Source organism: Mesoplodon mirus, assembly GCF_964341445.2.
Source record: "Mesoplodon mirus genome assembly, chromosome: 20".
Taxonomy (NCBI): Eukaryota; Metazoa; Chordata; class Mammalia; order Artiodactyla; family Ziphiidae; genus Mesoplodon; species Mesoplodon mirus.
In genome coordinates this window covers 23,732,200-23,749,017 of record NC_138996.1, presented here as the reverse complement: position 1 = coordinate 23,749,017, position 16,818 = coordinate 23,732,200, and the positions used below count along the sequence as shown (strand labels likewise).

The 16,818-nt window shown below is 35.3% G+C and overlaps 1 protein-coding gene across 2 annotated transcripts in view; it reads right to left on the bottom strand.

Annotated features, from left to right (window-relative positions):
• Positions 1-214: 214 nt before the first annotated feature.
• The window catches only part of ZDHHC2 (zDHHC palmitoyltransferase 2), a 69,195-nt gene continuing 52,591 nt past the window's right edge, over positions 215-16,818 (bottom strand). The window contains exons 8-13 of one of the 2 annotated variants that reach the window (XM_082608741.1): positions 14,700-14,832; positions 11,272-11,398; positions 10,902-10,994; positions 7,034-7,137; positions 5,151-5,225; positions 215-2,185 (exon numbers count right to left, since the gene is read on the bottom strand). In XM_082608741.1, coding sequence (XP_082464867.1) covers positions 5,185-5,225; positions 7,034-7,137; positions 10,902-10,994; positions 11,272-11,398; positions 14,700-14,832 — 498 coding nt within the window. In that variant the 3' untranslated portion in view covers positions 215-2,185; positions 5,151-5,184. Of the gene's footprint in view, positions 2,186-5,150; positions 5,226-7,024; positions 7,138-10,901; positions 10,995-11,271; positions 11,399-14,699; positions 14,833-16,818 lie in introns of both variants that reach the window. The other variant, XM_082608740.1, reaches the window with a different exon arrangement.

Genomic DNA, 16,818 nt, shown 5'->3' with positions numbered 1-16,818 from the left:
AGTGTTTAAAGTGTTTTTAAGGTACATTTTATAAATATATACAAAACGTAGGTCTATTTGATGCTCTGTTCACTCAGATAAAATTTATACTGCAAATCTAATGAGATATGCCATCATCTCCAAAAATTATAACCCCTTAGAGTTAAAAACAAAACTAAACAAAAAACACTTTAAAGATTAGTCACTGTATGAAACCAAAAAGGGAACCATTACAACGTAATGAAAAAAACTTTATTTTAAAAAATGTTTTCATCTGATTCCAATGTGTATTGACTTATGGATTTGAAAGATTACATGAAAGAGCTAAAGGGAGGGGGGGAAATTAACAGTACTTTAGCAAGGTAAAGAATAAAAATCCCTCTTTTTCCCCTAATTTCTAGTTTGACAGGAGGGGTCACCCAACAGAATCCTGTCCGTAAAAACAGCTCTAGTACTGTGCTTTGAAAAACATCTGGCTGCACGTAATTCTTAATACATTATGTGATGCTCTTGCCCTTAAGACTTCTAACAGTAGCTATAGGTTCCAACCTGGCACTTCAGGTAATGAAAACGATGACCAAACAATGCTTTAAGATAAAAGTAAGAATGTATCATATCTTCTGAGTTTTCTTGAAGTAGATTGTCAGATCAAAATCTTTAGCTTTAAAAAAAAACCTGAAAAAGACCATCATCCTATTACTCAAAGAATTGCACTCAAATGATTTATAAAATGGACCGGGCTGACAGTGGTTCTTTCATAAAGTCATTTAATATAAAACTTCATGTTTTTAGCAAGGATGAGCAACTGCAAGGATCTGTTACTCCATTATCCTCTGGTCTTCTAGTCTACTTTGTGTTGAATTTATCTAATTCAGATTTTGAAAACTTTAATACCATTTTCTCTTTGTTTAAATACCAGTTCCTTAGCTGTGTAGTCTTAAAGGGTAATCTGCTTTAAATTCTCAAAATCAGTACCAAAAAAATGTATACAGCATATTCTAATTGCTAACATTTACAAAACTTGCACTCCATCAAATTAGAAAAGAATAAGACTTTTTAATAGTGCATAGAAGGCACAAGAGCTTCTTAGTATATTTACTGAAGCCGAACATTTTGGCATCAACAAACACACCATTGTAGTTTATCTTAAACTCAGTTTCCAAACAGCACACCATTCAGTTCATGTTGGACTAAATTTCCAAAAGGATATGACTTTTGTTTGATGATTTGCATAATTTAATCTTAACAGGTATTTGAGGACCTATGTAGTTTAACTGTCATATTTCTGATGAGAGGAAGAAGAAATAATATAGATGTCAATGAAGGATTAATCCATTGGCCCATCAGGAATTCTTAACAAAAATTCAATGTTTGCTATGTTCAATAGGAGAAATAACCTAAAAAGAGACTTTTAAAAGCTAAACCAGCAAAAGAATATCATAAACCAATCTTCATAATTGTTATTATAGACTTTCCCCCATTTTTCACATAATTAAAAGAAATGAAAAATATATTTTTGATGTAATAGAAATGTATTAATTCTGACAAAGATTTTTCCAGCCAGTTGAGCTCAAGCTTCAATGATCACATTTCTTTTCCAGCAGGAAACAAAGGCTAGAATTAAAGCCTGGCAAAAAAAAAAAGATGGTCATCTTCAACTGCAGGCCACTTGAAATTTGTAATGAATTCATAGTTTTTACAGTTCACGCAGCCTAAGGCTAGATTCACATCAGAGGGAGTAAACAAGTCTCGTCTGCTACCTCTACCTCCACCTTCTCGTAGGTAACAGGTTTTACAAATAAAGCTTATCATTATAATGTTACGTGAAATCTTTTAAATCTCAATATCTTAATAGTCTCAATTTTCTGAATCAGAAAATCAGATGATCAGTGGGTTTTTTATGTGGTAAGTTGTGCTCCCCAAATATCTGGGTGAAAACTGGCCCATGAATTTATTCCAAGTTTTTATGATAGAAGATATTTTTGTCCTTGATTCATAAACCATAACTACTTTTAATGTTTAAGAGGAATTTGTGTTAGTTGAAACAATCTGTATACTGGAGTAAAAATGTGTTATGTTTTAAGCAACAGCTCGGAGAGAAATGGTCAATTCACATTCTGCATATCCAGCCAGAGGGGGTGGGAACAGCTAGCTAGTAGTGCCTTTCTGCGGGAAGCCTCTTCCATCCATCGACAGCACTGATTACCTTGGGATGAAACAGAAAACGTGAAACTCTCGTATTAACTATAAAAATACAAGCAAACAAAAAATGAACCAACTCATTCATTGTTGCAATAACATCCCTTATTCAAAATTAAATGTTTTCTATACTTGAAGGCTCATCAGATAAGTTCTTGCATATAGACAGACCTTTACATCAATTCTCAAACTATAATACACACATACAAGAGAAGAGGATCTTGTTAAAATGCAGAAAATACAGATTCTGATTCAGTAAGTCTAGGGTAAGGTCCACAACTCTGCATTTCTGTTAAGCTCCAGGTGATATCAATACTGCTGGTTTGGGGCCCCAATTTGAGCCACAGGGTTCTATGTTCTTAGTTCTGAATGTGTCTGAGGCCAATAGGAGTTTACAAGTGACAAGTGAGTTGTTAGGGGATTTAGGGAAGTAATTCTGAAATACCATGTGCATAGAATCACAGCATTTTAAAGTTTCTATTGTGTAAGAGTGAAGGTTGGGCAGGCTAAGTTTAACCTATACTTTAGCACCATTATGGATTTAGGCACATTTTGGCTGTGTGGAAACTATACTGAACCATGAAATATTTTATAAAAAGGTCACAGGTCATTTACTAATGTAGCTGAAAAAGGAGAAGAGATATCATTTAGTAATATAATCAAATTAGGTGTAGCAATATCAGATAATATTGTTCAGTATAAATGTGTATTGAATGAATTGCAAGTCTGAGGTATAAAGCAGGAAAAGCTTTAAAAAACTATTTTGACTATCAGCTACCTTAGGAAAATTCAATTTTTTAAGGAACTTTTCACTGGTATGTCAACAGAATGAAAAACATTACATCAGAAAACACTTCTTTTTTCTTTTATGTCAACGCAGTTGATTCATGCTACAATTGGGTTTTTATGACCACTACTGTCATATATTCAAATGTAATAACATCAAGTTTCTGTGAGATATTAAACGTAAATTATGTTATTTTATCACCCATTTACCAACTGTTTATTTAGAACCTACTATGTGTCTGGCACTGCAAAGGGTTGAGAACAATGATGAACAAACACAACACTGATCTTGTCAAAATACTGGGAAATCTACTGGATTTACACACAAAGTTACGTTACTATGTAAGCTTATAAAATATTTAACACAGATAACCTCACATACAATGGTAATTATAACTAATTCAACGTACTAAAAAAATCCTGTTAAACTTTGTATGCTTTACAGAACTATGTTCTGTAAAATACTTTGTTTGTGGTATTAGCTAATGATTCGTATTTATATAATCAGCTATATTTTAAGAATTATTTCCAGAAATTTACACTGTATTCGCTAATTAACCAAATTAAGAACATTAAATTTTCACTATCCTAACCATAGTTACAATCAATCTGATCTACTATACCATCACATAGAGTCATCTAAAACCGAAACACTGGCCAAATGGCACACAGAATTACATGGCTATTCATCAAAACCAAAACCAAGTAAAATAAAAACCAGATATCCATGAACTACTTGGATACAATTTGGTTTTAGGTGCTACTCTCTTGCTAGGTCACAGTTTTATAAGTAGAGAGTTATCTTGATAATTTCAATGTTCAATTCTTCATATATTTTTTTTTAATTTTTAAAAATTTTATTGAAGTACAGTTGATTTACAATGTTGTATTAATTTCTGCTGTACAGCAAAGTGATTCAGTTATACATATATACATATATTCTTTTTCATATTCTTTTCCATTATGGTTTATCCCAGGATATTTAATCTAGTTCCCTGTGCTATACAGTAGGACCTTGTTGTTTATCCATTCTATGTATAATAGTTTGCAACTGCTAATTCCAAACTCCCAATCCTTTTCCCTTCCACCACCCTCCCCCTTGACAACCACAAGTCCAATTCTTCATATTGTTTATTGTAACAGTACACATAGCTGTTTGATTTGTTAAGATGTTTATGGCTTTGTTCCAAAGGGGCTCCTTATTGTAGCTTTTTATTGACTGCAGCCTTATAAATAGATTTCACTTTAAGGAAACTAATTTGGAACTATAGGTTTAAAAAAATTACGGGTTAAAGAAAATGACTTGGAACACCTAGTATTTTAAGGGTGACACATGCTCTGGGGTTCTACTGTGACCAAAAATAGGGGTTGCAGAGACTTGTGCTAACAAGATATAATTATCTTGTATTTAGACCCAGTGAGATTCAACTAATGGGTGGTCAAGAATAAGACCACTGGATATCCTGAAGGAAAGAAAAAAATAAAAATAAAAAATTGCATGATCCTATGAAATGACAAGACAATTGTCATGTAAAGTTCAATATTTTAGGATCAATCTTTGCTATTTAAGGCATTACTATAAAAATGAATTTTGTTCAACTTATATTTTATCAAGTTAACCTAAGTACTAGCTAACATTCAAGCTAAATCCATGTCCAGAGGTCTCCAGCATGACTGATGCAATCCCAAGGGTCAGCTAAGACATCTTCTATTTGAGTCACTCAAAAGTAAATGTTGGGACTTCCCTGGTGGTGCGGTGGTTGAGAATCCGCCTGCCAATGCAGGTGACCTGGGTTCGAGCCCTGGTCCGGGAGGATCCTACATGCTGCAGAGCAACTAGGCCTGTGCGCCACAACTGCTGAGCCTGCACTCTAGAGCCTGTGAGCCACAACCACTGAGCCCGCGTGCCACAACTACTGTAGCCCGCGCCCCTGGAGCCCCTGCTCCACAACGGGGGGAGGGGGGCCACCACAGTGAGAAGCCCGTGCACCGCAACAAAGAGGGGCCCCCTCTCGCCGCAACTGGAGAAAGCCCATGCGCAGAAACAAAGACCCAATGCAGCCAAAAATAAATAAATAAATTTATAAAAATAAATAAATAAATGTTTATGGAAACTATTTGCCCTCAGAGAGCTAGAGAACTCTTGAAAATATAAAACATAACAAGAAAGGAAAAGCTTTTCTTACTTCCGTAAAGTATGAGTAAATTTTGTTAGAAGAGTTAATTCTCATTCTCCATGGTCAGTGCAGGATTGCTCATACCTTCAAGAAAGAACATAAGTTAGCAATTTTTGGTGTTGCTTTTGAACAAATAGGCAGAGACTGGTTTATTCAGTCATGAATCCTGCCAGTGTTTTTCCAAAAGTGACCTGTACGTAGTATGGGTATTTAGAAGATGTTATATAGAACACACACACACATACAGTACAGTCGGCCACAACAGGTATCACAAAAAAAGCACTTTAAAAACAGTTAAATATATACACCTGAGGAAGTAGGGGTGTGAATAAAACAATGTAAGAAACATTGAGCTTGGCACTTCTCACACGACCTAAAGTCACTGTTTTCTAATTCTTCACCTACCTACCTCATTCTTGTCAAACTAATCTTGGAGCCCTTTCTCATCTCACCATTTTCATATTTCTCTTCCTTCTTTTACACCATCCTTTAAACTTTAAATAATTTCTCAATTCGTCTATCACAGTAACAGAAAATTAATCTATGTCTCCAAATGAACAGCACACGGAAACCAGAAAATCACTTCTACATTAATGTAGAACTATAAAGTGAAATATGAATCTCTTCTGAAAGAGAGTTCTTTGTCTTTCTACCCCCCAAATATACATCACTTCTTTGTCTCTAAGGAAACTGAGGGATTCAAAAGGCAAATAGGTGTCATCAATTTTGTTTAGGTAATACTTAGTCCCTCCCATAGACTGAAAAATGGAATGGAATGTTTGAAGCTGAAGAGACAGACCAAATTATGAATAGTCAAATCATGGGGATCTTCAGAGGGCATACACATTTCTCAAGAACAAGACTCATTAAAGAAAGAGAGAATGTGACTGATTATGTATTAAATAATGACTTAAGAATTTTTACTCAGGACTATCCCTTTGTTTTTCACTAAATCCCAAAGAGATTTCAAATAAACCAGGAAACACTTTAAAGTGCAGTAAGCCAAAGTCAGGCAAGCACTAGGAAAAGGTTTGAAGAAAAGACTAGAAATGAAGGAGAAACATTTGAAGACTTAAATAGGTCCATCTGGAGATTTTCTGGCTAATAGTGCCTTAATTGAGCATGCATGGTTTTGCACTCAGGAGACCACACATATAATATATACACACCCCTGCACATATGATCACATATTTTGTTTAATACTTAACAAAGTAGTTAAATAAGTAGTATTTTAAAGATGAAGCTAAGTCTAAAGGAGGTTAAGTAACTTAGCAAATACCACACACTGATTAGGTGCCCAAATTGGGATTTGATATCAGGTCTGTCTGCCTTCAAACACTTCCTTGTTTTTTGCCAATAAACTATATTGACCCAAATAATCAAAAGGTTAAAATCAACAATAACAAGAGAACTCTGACTGGGATATGAAGAAATAACAGGTAGCTAAAGTTATGGCAATTCTGCAATGGCTTTACTTCGACATTTTGAAATGGATAAAACTTTTGAGTAAAAACTACATAATTTGAGATCCCTTTCAGTAGATACTTTTCAACCTTTTGTCTGAGCTTACTGCACTTTTTCCAATTTTTAAATAAATTATATTTTGAGTTTGTCATTTTATTTAATATGCGGTAATAAAGATTTGGTTCTCTGAACTGGAAAAAGGCAATGTAAATCTGTTTTTCACAAAATGATTTTCTACAGCTTCCAGACATTAATCAAAGCACTTCACAAGCAGTTCTTTGAAAACGGTTCTATATTTACAATGGTAGTCTGACTCCAAAACAAGAAAAATTCTACAGGTAATAAGAATGAAAAATTTTTACCACTTTCACCTTTTAAAAATAAAATATATCGAAATAGCCAAACAAGCATTCTCTTACCAGCTTTACCTTTTCCCAGGTTTGTGCTGTTCTCTGTCCAAGATTGAGAATCAGTAAGAAGGTGGCTCTGGGACTCTCTCAATGGCTTTGCAGGAAATTGATGGTTTTCAGGACTGAATAACAATAATTATCATCATGATCATTAGGTTAACTCTTGATAGTATTCGGATCTGTGTTTTGCAAAGGATGGAACTCAACCCACTTGTGGTGCAAGATAATTGTAGGAGTTACACAAGAGAATTTGGGGAAAACAGGAACAAGGCATTAAATTACACTGACTCACAATGAAAAAAGTGTTCTCACTCCAGTTCACTTTTCTTTCTTCTGATTACAATACAATGACAATCTCTGACTTTGGCAAATCTCCATTCTTAATATGGAGAATAGGCCTCAGCCTAATACTTTAGCAGGTAAGGGAATCTAGTTAGAACTTAACAGTATTTTATTATAGATTTTATTTTTTTTAAGTTATACTCTATGGCAAATTATACTAATTTCTCATTTATGACAGTGATATAAAGTTTGGTTTAAAAAAATTTAAGTGGCAATTTAAATAAAAATATTAAAGAAAAATGTTAATTTTACAAGTGGAAAAATGTGGAAAAAAATATATGAAGATGAGGGTAGAAAGATAAGTTTGAGAAAACCTGACCTATTTATTGTTTCTAAAGTGGCCTAACTGGTCTCGAACAAAGAATTCTCTATCTTTCTCTATAAAACTGAAACAACAAATTTGAACGTTATCTTGCAGGAATGCTGAAAACATCTGACATTATCAGGTCTTAAAAATCTGATGTTTAATTTGGTAAATAAAGAGTTTAAAAGAAAGACTTTAGGTTTTCAAATTTAAGTAGAGTAACATTTCACTTAGATTAAAAAAATTATTGGCACAGAAACTATTAGTGTATTATTTTACAACACACCGAAATAGAAATTATAATACTGTTCAAAAGAAAAACCCACTTAAAATTCTTCCAAGAGTAATTTCACAAATTTTAGTTGACTATAACTATTATATTTTTTAAAGGATATGCCTTTGCTCCTTAACAATTACCTCATATCTAAAATTTGAGACTATTTCAATTTTGTGCTGCTTTAACAATCTCTTACTAAAATTTTGGGAGGAAAATCTTAAAAAAGAAAAGCCTGTCTCCTATTCATATGAAATATCTCTTTTACTCTAATTCTAATTATTCCTCAGGAAAGGGACCTTAGACCAAGTACAGCTAACTAAGTCCTGGTTTAAGGACTGCTTGGAGATTCATTACTGTTAACAGGAAGCTAACAAATGGCAAGGATCCACTCATTCAACAATACTCACTGAGTACCTGTTACATCAGTGAGTAAAGTCTTTGATCTCATGGAAATTTTGTTGTAATTGAGGAAGAAGTGTAATAAATATACAGTAAGTCAGGTGGTAAGGAGAGCTCTGACGACAGTAAGAGACAGTATAAAGGGAATGGAGGCGCAGGTTACTATTATTCCAAAGGCGGCCTCTACTGTAAAGCTACACCTGAGCAGAAAGTAAAGCAAAGGCACAGACCATTCAGATATCCAGAGGAGGAACCTTTAGGAATAGGACAAGTACAAAGTGGCAAGTACAAAGCCACTGAATAAGGAACGTGCTTGGTGTATTTGAGGACCAGCAAGATCTGTGTGCCTGAGGATTGTGAGTGTCGGGAAAGTGGTACGGGGTGACCTCAAGAGGTGCTGGGGAAGAGATTAGTCAGCGCAAGGTAAGGACATTCATTAGCTTTTATTCTGAGCAAGATGGAAAATCAGTGGAGGGTTCTGAGCAGAAGAGTGACACAATATGATTTACGCTTTAAAAGGATCACTCTGACATTTTAATGGAGAATACACTGGAGGAGGGCAAACATGGAATCAGAAAGGTCAGTAACGAAGGTATTGAAATAATCCATGTGAGAAAGGATGGCCTGGACCAGGAAAGCAGCCTTGGAGGTGGTAAGAAAGTATCCAGGTTATAGATATATTTGGAGGGGACATCTAACAGGATCTAAATCTGTAGATACAGGGTCCCTGAAAGAGAGGAATCTAGTATGACTCCCAAGTTTCTGGCCTGAGCACCTGGGAGAATGGAGGTCACTACGACTGATACGTGAAAGAATGAAGAAGAATCGTGTTTTGGGTGGGGCGAGGGTATAGGTGGCTTGGAATCAAGAGTTCTGCTTTGCACCTGTTCAGCTGGCAATGACTTTTAGTTGTTTAGGTGGGACCACTGTGTAGACAATCAAATATACAACTCTGGAGTACACAGGGGAGACCAGCACTAGCCATAGAAAATTCATAGGGGCTAATCGGGGGAAATTATAGAATTTTGTAGAGGAGACTTTAGCTGTCAAAATCCAATCTCAACATTTAAAGGAAAGGGAAGAGAAGCCCGGAGAGGTTACTTGACCTCTTCTAGATCACCTAGCTGGGTAACAGTGCCAGAACTAGGATTTCTCCCAACGCCCACAGTACATTTAGTTGGAGAGATACTATCTCTAAAACCCAAATAGTCTTAAACTACAAAAACCTCTTAAACAAGGATAAAAAACATTATTGAAAACTACTGTTAAATTTTATAAAAGCAGGAAAGCAGTCTAAGTAATTTATTAAAACTAGATTTTTCTGCCCTGAGGTATAAAAAAAAAAAAAAAAAAAAGAGCATTTAGCTCTGTGGAATTTTAAAGCCAAAACTCACAGGGCAGGACCCAGTAAGACTCTGGTGCCTTTGAATGTCCCTGTGACACATATGAGAACGGCCTCCTCATTAACTGGTAGAGTCTGGACTGCACATAGCTCACTCTAGGGATGGGGGGTGGGGCAAATAGGTTTCATCTCATGACAATTTAATATGATTTTGGAATGGCTGCCAGAATCACCACCTTGAGATGGATGCTGGGGTCACATCTGGCTCCAAGGGACAAAGCACTGTGATCAATAAGAAACATGAACTAGATGGGGAGACTATAAGCATAGGTGCTGTGAACATAGCATTCCAGCAACTAAGAAAACCTTTAAAATTTAACTAATGATATTATGGTTATGCTTTTACTATTGCCTTTCATTTAAAAATTAGAGGTATGGTCACATCAAAAAAAAAGTCTGTCTTGAACATGTAAAAAAATGTTTCAACTTAAAACTTCATGTAGAGCATTTTGAAACGTTTAGATAGTTTTGCCTTTTGGCAGTTAGTAGCCAAGTCAGAATCCAATTTCAGGTCTTCCTCAAATGCCTGATAGATTGGAACCAAAAGAGACTTAAAGCAGTAGCCAAAGTCTCCAGACAATGAATTTCCAAGACTCCTTCCTTTCTCTCTCCACAGAAATGGCTCAGATCATGCTTAGAGGTCTTTAAAGAGTACCAAGAATACGGTGCCCATTGCTAATGGGACTGTCAAGCAGATGTCTGGGATTCCATTTCATCTCCAAAGGCCTGACCCAGGCAGGGAAGTTTTTTGATCTCTTTAGAACGGTTACGGCCAGGAAGAAAGGCCTGGAGGGTCAGAGGGAAAGTTTACCCTGTCTGCTCACCTGATCACTAGGGGGACTAATTTGGACTTACATTTTTTTCTTTTAAGCACCACATTAAAAAAAAATCATAATTTATTTCAGTTAACAAAAATGTATATAGAGTTAACACCTGTTTACTGACCACCCAGATTAAGAACAGAATTTTATAATTAGGACTGAAGCTCCCTATGTACCCCTCCCCAGTCATACTGTCCTCTCACCCTCATTCCAGGTAGAAACCAGTGTAGTAAATTATCTTAAGTTCTTAAAAATTTTTTTCAAAGGAACATATAACCGAAGGACGCAAGAGGATAAAATATATTCTTTGAAAGTAAAAGAGAAAAAAAATACGGACTCACTTTTTAGATGATGAATTCAATCCTGCAGGAGTAGATGCCTGTTCAGGATCCTGGTTAACAAGGCAAGTTGGAAAGGAGCAGCCATCACCTAGACTATAATTAAAATAAAAACTTACAATTATGCAGTAAAAAAGATGATCTCTGTGAGTAGAACATAGTTATATTATGGACAAAACGTGTACATCAGACATTGGCTTGAATGTGGTATGTTTATGGAGATGTGAGTCAACCCATTTCCACATTGATATAATAGTGAGTCATAAAATAATACTGTAAAAAATAGAGGAGTTTTTATGCAGAATTACAGAGTTCTTTTGTTGGATTACTTCCACTTTCAGTCTAAACCCTGAAAATTTTCACAACAAAGTACCTTGAAAAAATGGGTAGCAACCAGTACTTCTTCTCATCACCAAACACCTGTCTCATATTTTTCCTGAAACCCAAGCTGAATCCATTCTTATCTGTTCCATGTCGAAATACTGGACTTCTAAATGCCTCTAGAAAAGATGGTAGAGCAATCACATGAGTAAAGAGCACATCATCTAGCAACGCCTATAGTTAGAAATGACTGAATTAAATGAGGAAACTCTGAAAACCAATGGCTAGCCTCCTGTGACTGCTTATGTGCCTATCAACAGCCCTGCAATGAAGACTGTCTATCCTTTTAAAACAAACATAAAATATGATTAGATCTATTTTAGTTTTTAAGTAACCCTTTTATTCTTGCAGCAGCACATCTGCATTGTAGAAAATTAGAAAATGCAAACAAGTAGATAAAACTTTACATCTTCTAAATCTTTATTAAATGCATGGCTGGATGGATAGAGAAAATAATTACAAATGTACATTTTTTTAACCAAAGTGCGACTAAAGATACATTCTACAACCCTTTTTCAGTTAATAAATTCCATTTTCCAATTTCATTAAAATTTTATCTCATCCAATCATAATTTTTTTTCTAGCTGATCAAAAATGTACTTTAAAGCTCTTTGTCCAAACCAGGGTCCAACGCAGAGCCATCCACCATAGCTGGTTATGCCCACTCTGCGTGTGGAAGCTGAGGTTCAGAGAGACCGTGCGACTTGCTCAAAATATCACAAAAAATAAATGACAGAAGTGGAACTTGAATAAGGTCATCAAAGTTCTGTCTATTATGCTACATTTTCTTCTTAAATAATGCCGAGATGCAAAATCTAAAATGTTAGTTTTGGGGTGCAAATAAACATAGAAGTGTAATAATTTCTGCTCATAATTTAAAAAAGGAAAAATGTAACTAGCAGAGTCATGGTACTATGAAAAATGTGATTTGCAAGATCCTTAACATTTATCAACCTAGGTTATATAGCTTTTTATAAAACACTTTAATAATTATAGGACCATACTGTCCAGAGGAAGTCCTTTCAGTGTTACAAGTTAAATCTAGACGTTTCTAGAAGTTAAAAGCTAGTAGAAAAATTTACATTTGAAAAATAATTTAATTGCTCTACATATAATTTAAAATAAGGTACTGTGTTTAGAAATTATTATACCAATATTTTCACCCTAATAGTACTTGCTGGGATAAGATTTAACCTGAATACTAAAAATGAACATTCACTGACTATATACTACAATTAATCTTCACGGACTATTATAATAACAGAATCTCATAGCCAGTATCACACTGTTTTGATTACTATAGGTTTGTTGGAAGTTTTATAAACAGGAAGAACTTAACAATTTTTTTTGGTGGATATTGTTTTTGCTATTTGGGGCCCCTTGAAATTCCATATGAATTTGAAGATTAGTTTTTCCATTTATGCAGAAAAGCCACTGAAATTGTAATAGAAATTTCAATAATTTCCTTTGGGATGGTTCATTGATAGTATATAGAAATACAACTGATTTTTTTGCATATTGATCATGCAACTTTGCAGATTTTATTAGCTCTAATAGTTTTTATTGTGGATTCTTTATGGTTTTCTATATATAAGATCATTTCATCCACAAAAGCAATAGTTTTACATCTTCCTTTGCAATTTGAATGCCTTAATTTCTTTTCTTGACTAACTTCTCTGGCTAGAATTTCCAGTACAGTGCTGAACAGCAGTAGTGAAAGATGGAATCCTTGGTTTATTTATTTAGGGCAAAGGTTTATTTTTCAACACTGAGTATCATATTAGCTGAGAATTTCTCATAAAGTCCTTTGTCAGGTTGTAGAAGTTCCCTTCCATTCCAGCTTAAGTGTTTTTATCATCAAAGGGTGTTGTATTTTGTCAAATACTTTTTCTGTTACAGTTGAGATAAAAATGTGCTTTTTTCCCCTTCATTCTATTAATGTGGTATATTACCATTGATTGATTTTTATACATTGAACCACCCTTGCATTCCTGGGATAAAAGGTTATATACCATGACAAAGTAGGATTTAACATGCTGCTGGATTTGCAGATATGTTATGGGCAATTTCTGCACCTATATTCATAAGGAATATTGGTCTATAGCTTTCTTTTCTTGTGATGTCTTTGTCTGACTTTGGTATTAGGGCAATGTTGGCCTCACAGAATGACTTAGGAAATGTTTCCTTCTCTTCTAATTTTGGGCATAGTTTGAGAATAATTGATGTTAATTCTTAAGTGTTTGATAGAATTCATCAGTGAAGCCAACTGATCCTGAGCTTTTCTTTGTTGGGAGATTTTAAATTACTGATTCAATCTCCTTACTTATTATAAGTCTATTCAGGTTTTTATTTCTTCTTGAGTCACACTGGTAGATTGTGTTTCTAGGAATTTGTCCATTACATCTAGGTTACCTAATTTTTTTTTTAATTTATTTTTTTGGCTGCTTTGGGTCTTCGTTGCCATGCATGGGCTTAGTTGCTCCATGGCACGTGGGATCTTCCTGGACCAGGGTTTGAACCCGTGTCCCCTGCATTGGCAGGCAGATTCTGAACCACTGCACCACCAGGGAAGTCCCAAGGCTACCTATTTAAACTTTTTTATTTCTGCAAGGTTGGTAGTCATGTTCCCACTTTCATTTCTGATTTTCATGATTTGAGTCCTCTTTTTTGCTTTCTAGTTATAGGCTTGTCATATTTGTTGATACTTTCAATAAACTAATTATTGATTTCATTGATCTTCTGTTTTTTAGAATTCTGTTTCCATAATGTCCTGTCTAATCCTTATTATTTCCCACCTTCTTCTGGCTTTGGGTTTACTTTTTGCTCTTCTTTTCATAGTTCCTTAAGGTGTAAAGTTATTGATTTGAGGTATTTCTTTTTAATGTAGCATTTATAGCTATACATTTCCTGCTAAGCACTGCTTTTGCTGTATCCCATCTCTGCAGGGCTTCTGAACATACTGTTTTCTCTGCCTGAGATGTTCTGGCTCTGACTTCTTAGTTTAATATACTTTTTGCTTTTGTGAGCTCTTCCCTGACCACTCCATCTAAACCACTCCATCTAGACCACTCCTTCTACCTACCATTCCCAGACCTTGATTCATACCGGAACATCCTGTTTGTTTCTTTCAAAGCACTTCGCATTTTGTAATTATATTTATGTTTGGTTATTGATTTTCTGTGTCCCTCACTAGACTATTTTACCCTTGCTAACCACTGTATATACACAATGCTTTACACACAATGGACAGTCAAAAAATATACGGAATGAGTGAATTTGTATTTGTCCCACAAGACAATGTGGGAAACAAGAATGATTTTACAGCTTCAGGACAGGTTAGCATTTAATCATATGGCGACTTCTGATGACTATTTGGTTTTGTATTTAAAGTTCTGTTAACTACAATAATTGGATACTCACCTAATGTAGATTTATTTTTGCTGACTAGCCAACAATGATAGCCAAACAGAGAAGACAAGCTGACAGAAAACATAGCTGCAGCAAAGAATAAAAACATAATATGGAACTTGGCTTGAGTATCAGGTAGGCCATTCTATAAAGAAAGGAAGAAAATAAAATGTTTTGTCAAAGGGATAAGTATTCCCCTACTTTTATAAGTAAGATTTTTTGCATAAAATTTTTCTTAAATTTAGGTATGGAGAAAGATATATGGCTTTATGTTAAAACTTTGAGGAAAAAATACATCTTCAGGTTCGAATAAATGTTTACTATAACATGAATATATATGTATATATATATGGAAAATATATTAAAATTTGGGATATTTATTTTCTTTTGTATAATCAAATTCATAGAAAAATTATGATGTGTGTAAACTGTATCAGTAGGGGAGCAAGATAAAAGAAGCTATAAAATATAGCTTTTAATTTACTTCCTGAAAATGTTTTGTTAACATGCTCCAGATTTACAAATGCTTAAACAGTTTGACTATAATGCCAGAAAATGGAAGGTTAATGGGCACAATTTAGCTACTCTTCTCATTGATGTTTTACATCACTACAAACAACAGCATCAACTACAAACACACAGAACACATCCACAATAATACTTCAAGCTACTTTAAATAACGTCGTCACAAAAAAGATCCACACTAGTTTATAACACCTGTCTAAAATAAACCTTACAGGGCCTCCCTGGTGGCGCAGTGGTTGAGAGTCCGCCTGCCGATGCAGGGGATACGGGTTCGTGCCCCGGTCTGGGAGGATCCCATATGTCGCGGAGCGGCTGGGCCCGTGAGCCATGGCCGCTGGGCCTGCGCGTCCGGAGCCTGTGCTCCGCAACGGGAGAGGCCACAACAGTGAGAGGCCCGCATACCGCAAAAAGAAAAAAAAAAAACCTTACAATACCTATGGGATGAAAAAGGCCACCTCAAAGCAAAACCAGACTGCTCCTTGTTCGTACGTCCAAGGAGATCTGGAGTCCCTCTAGAATGGCAGGCTTGGGGACACCTAGTGAAGCACCAGAGCTGCCAGGACGTGTCCCCTTCTGATATTCTGTTTCAATATCCTGTAGTACCTGTCAGATTGACCCAGGTCACAAGATCTCACTGATAGCTTTTGACAGCAGAGTCATCACAGTGAAAACCAGTCGTTCCTTCACAAATTTGTTTGTGGTTTGGAAATAAAACCATCCACAGGAATGAGGAGCAGTGAGGCCACAGGCTCTCAGACACTCATTAGAGACCTTTCTTCCAGCTGGACACTGGAAGTATCCCTGAAGGCTAGGCCATGTTCATTCACCAGTGGATTCCTAGCACTTAGCAATATAACTGGCACATAACAGGATTCAACAAATCTTTAGTATTGAATGTGGTTCAAATCTCACATCAGTGATCTAGCAATTCAGAAAGCCTTACCATAATAAAGGATAATTTAATGAATGTAATAAAGCAACCCTGGCAGGGGATAACTGTTTTTTTACCATTGTTTGGTGTTCGTAAGGAATATCTTCGGGTATTTAAAACACATAGTTCTAATTTCATTTTGCTTACGTTTAAAATATACAGTGAAGAAAACAAATGAGCTGCCTAAAGCATATACAATACCTAATAACAATTCAGGACATTATAGGTATAGTAGTTTAATAATCGTTTTACACATAAAGAAATACTTCTATTTTTCAATACTAAGAAAAAAATTCTTCTTATATAGTCAATTCTCGTTATTCGCAGTGGTGCTGTTCTATAAAGTTGCCATGAACACTGAATTTGTGAATCCTGAACCATTTCTCCAGGGAAGATACAGTGTTAGGGTCCTGTAAGCCTCTGGTCACAATATTTTTGTCAAATGATCAATACGTAACCTTGTTCTGTGTGTTTCTGCTTATAAAACCTAATTTATACCTTATTTAATGCATATTAAATAACAGAACTCACAGCCACCAGCACCATAACTCAGGTCTGAAGGAAGCTTATCTAAACACTAAACACATGTATTTTCTCCGTCAGGCACATCTCAGTCTCTTCTTCTGCTCAAACACTAGACAGCACTTCAGCGCTAGGCTTGAAGACCTTTTAAAC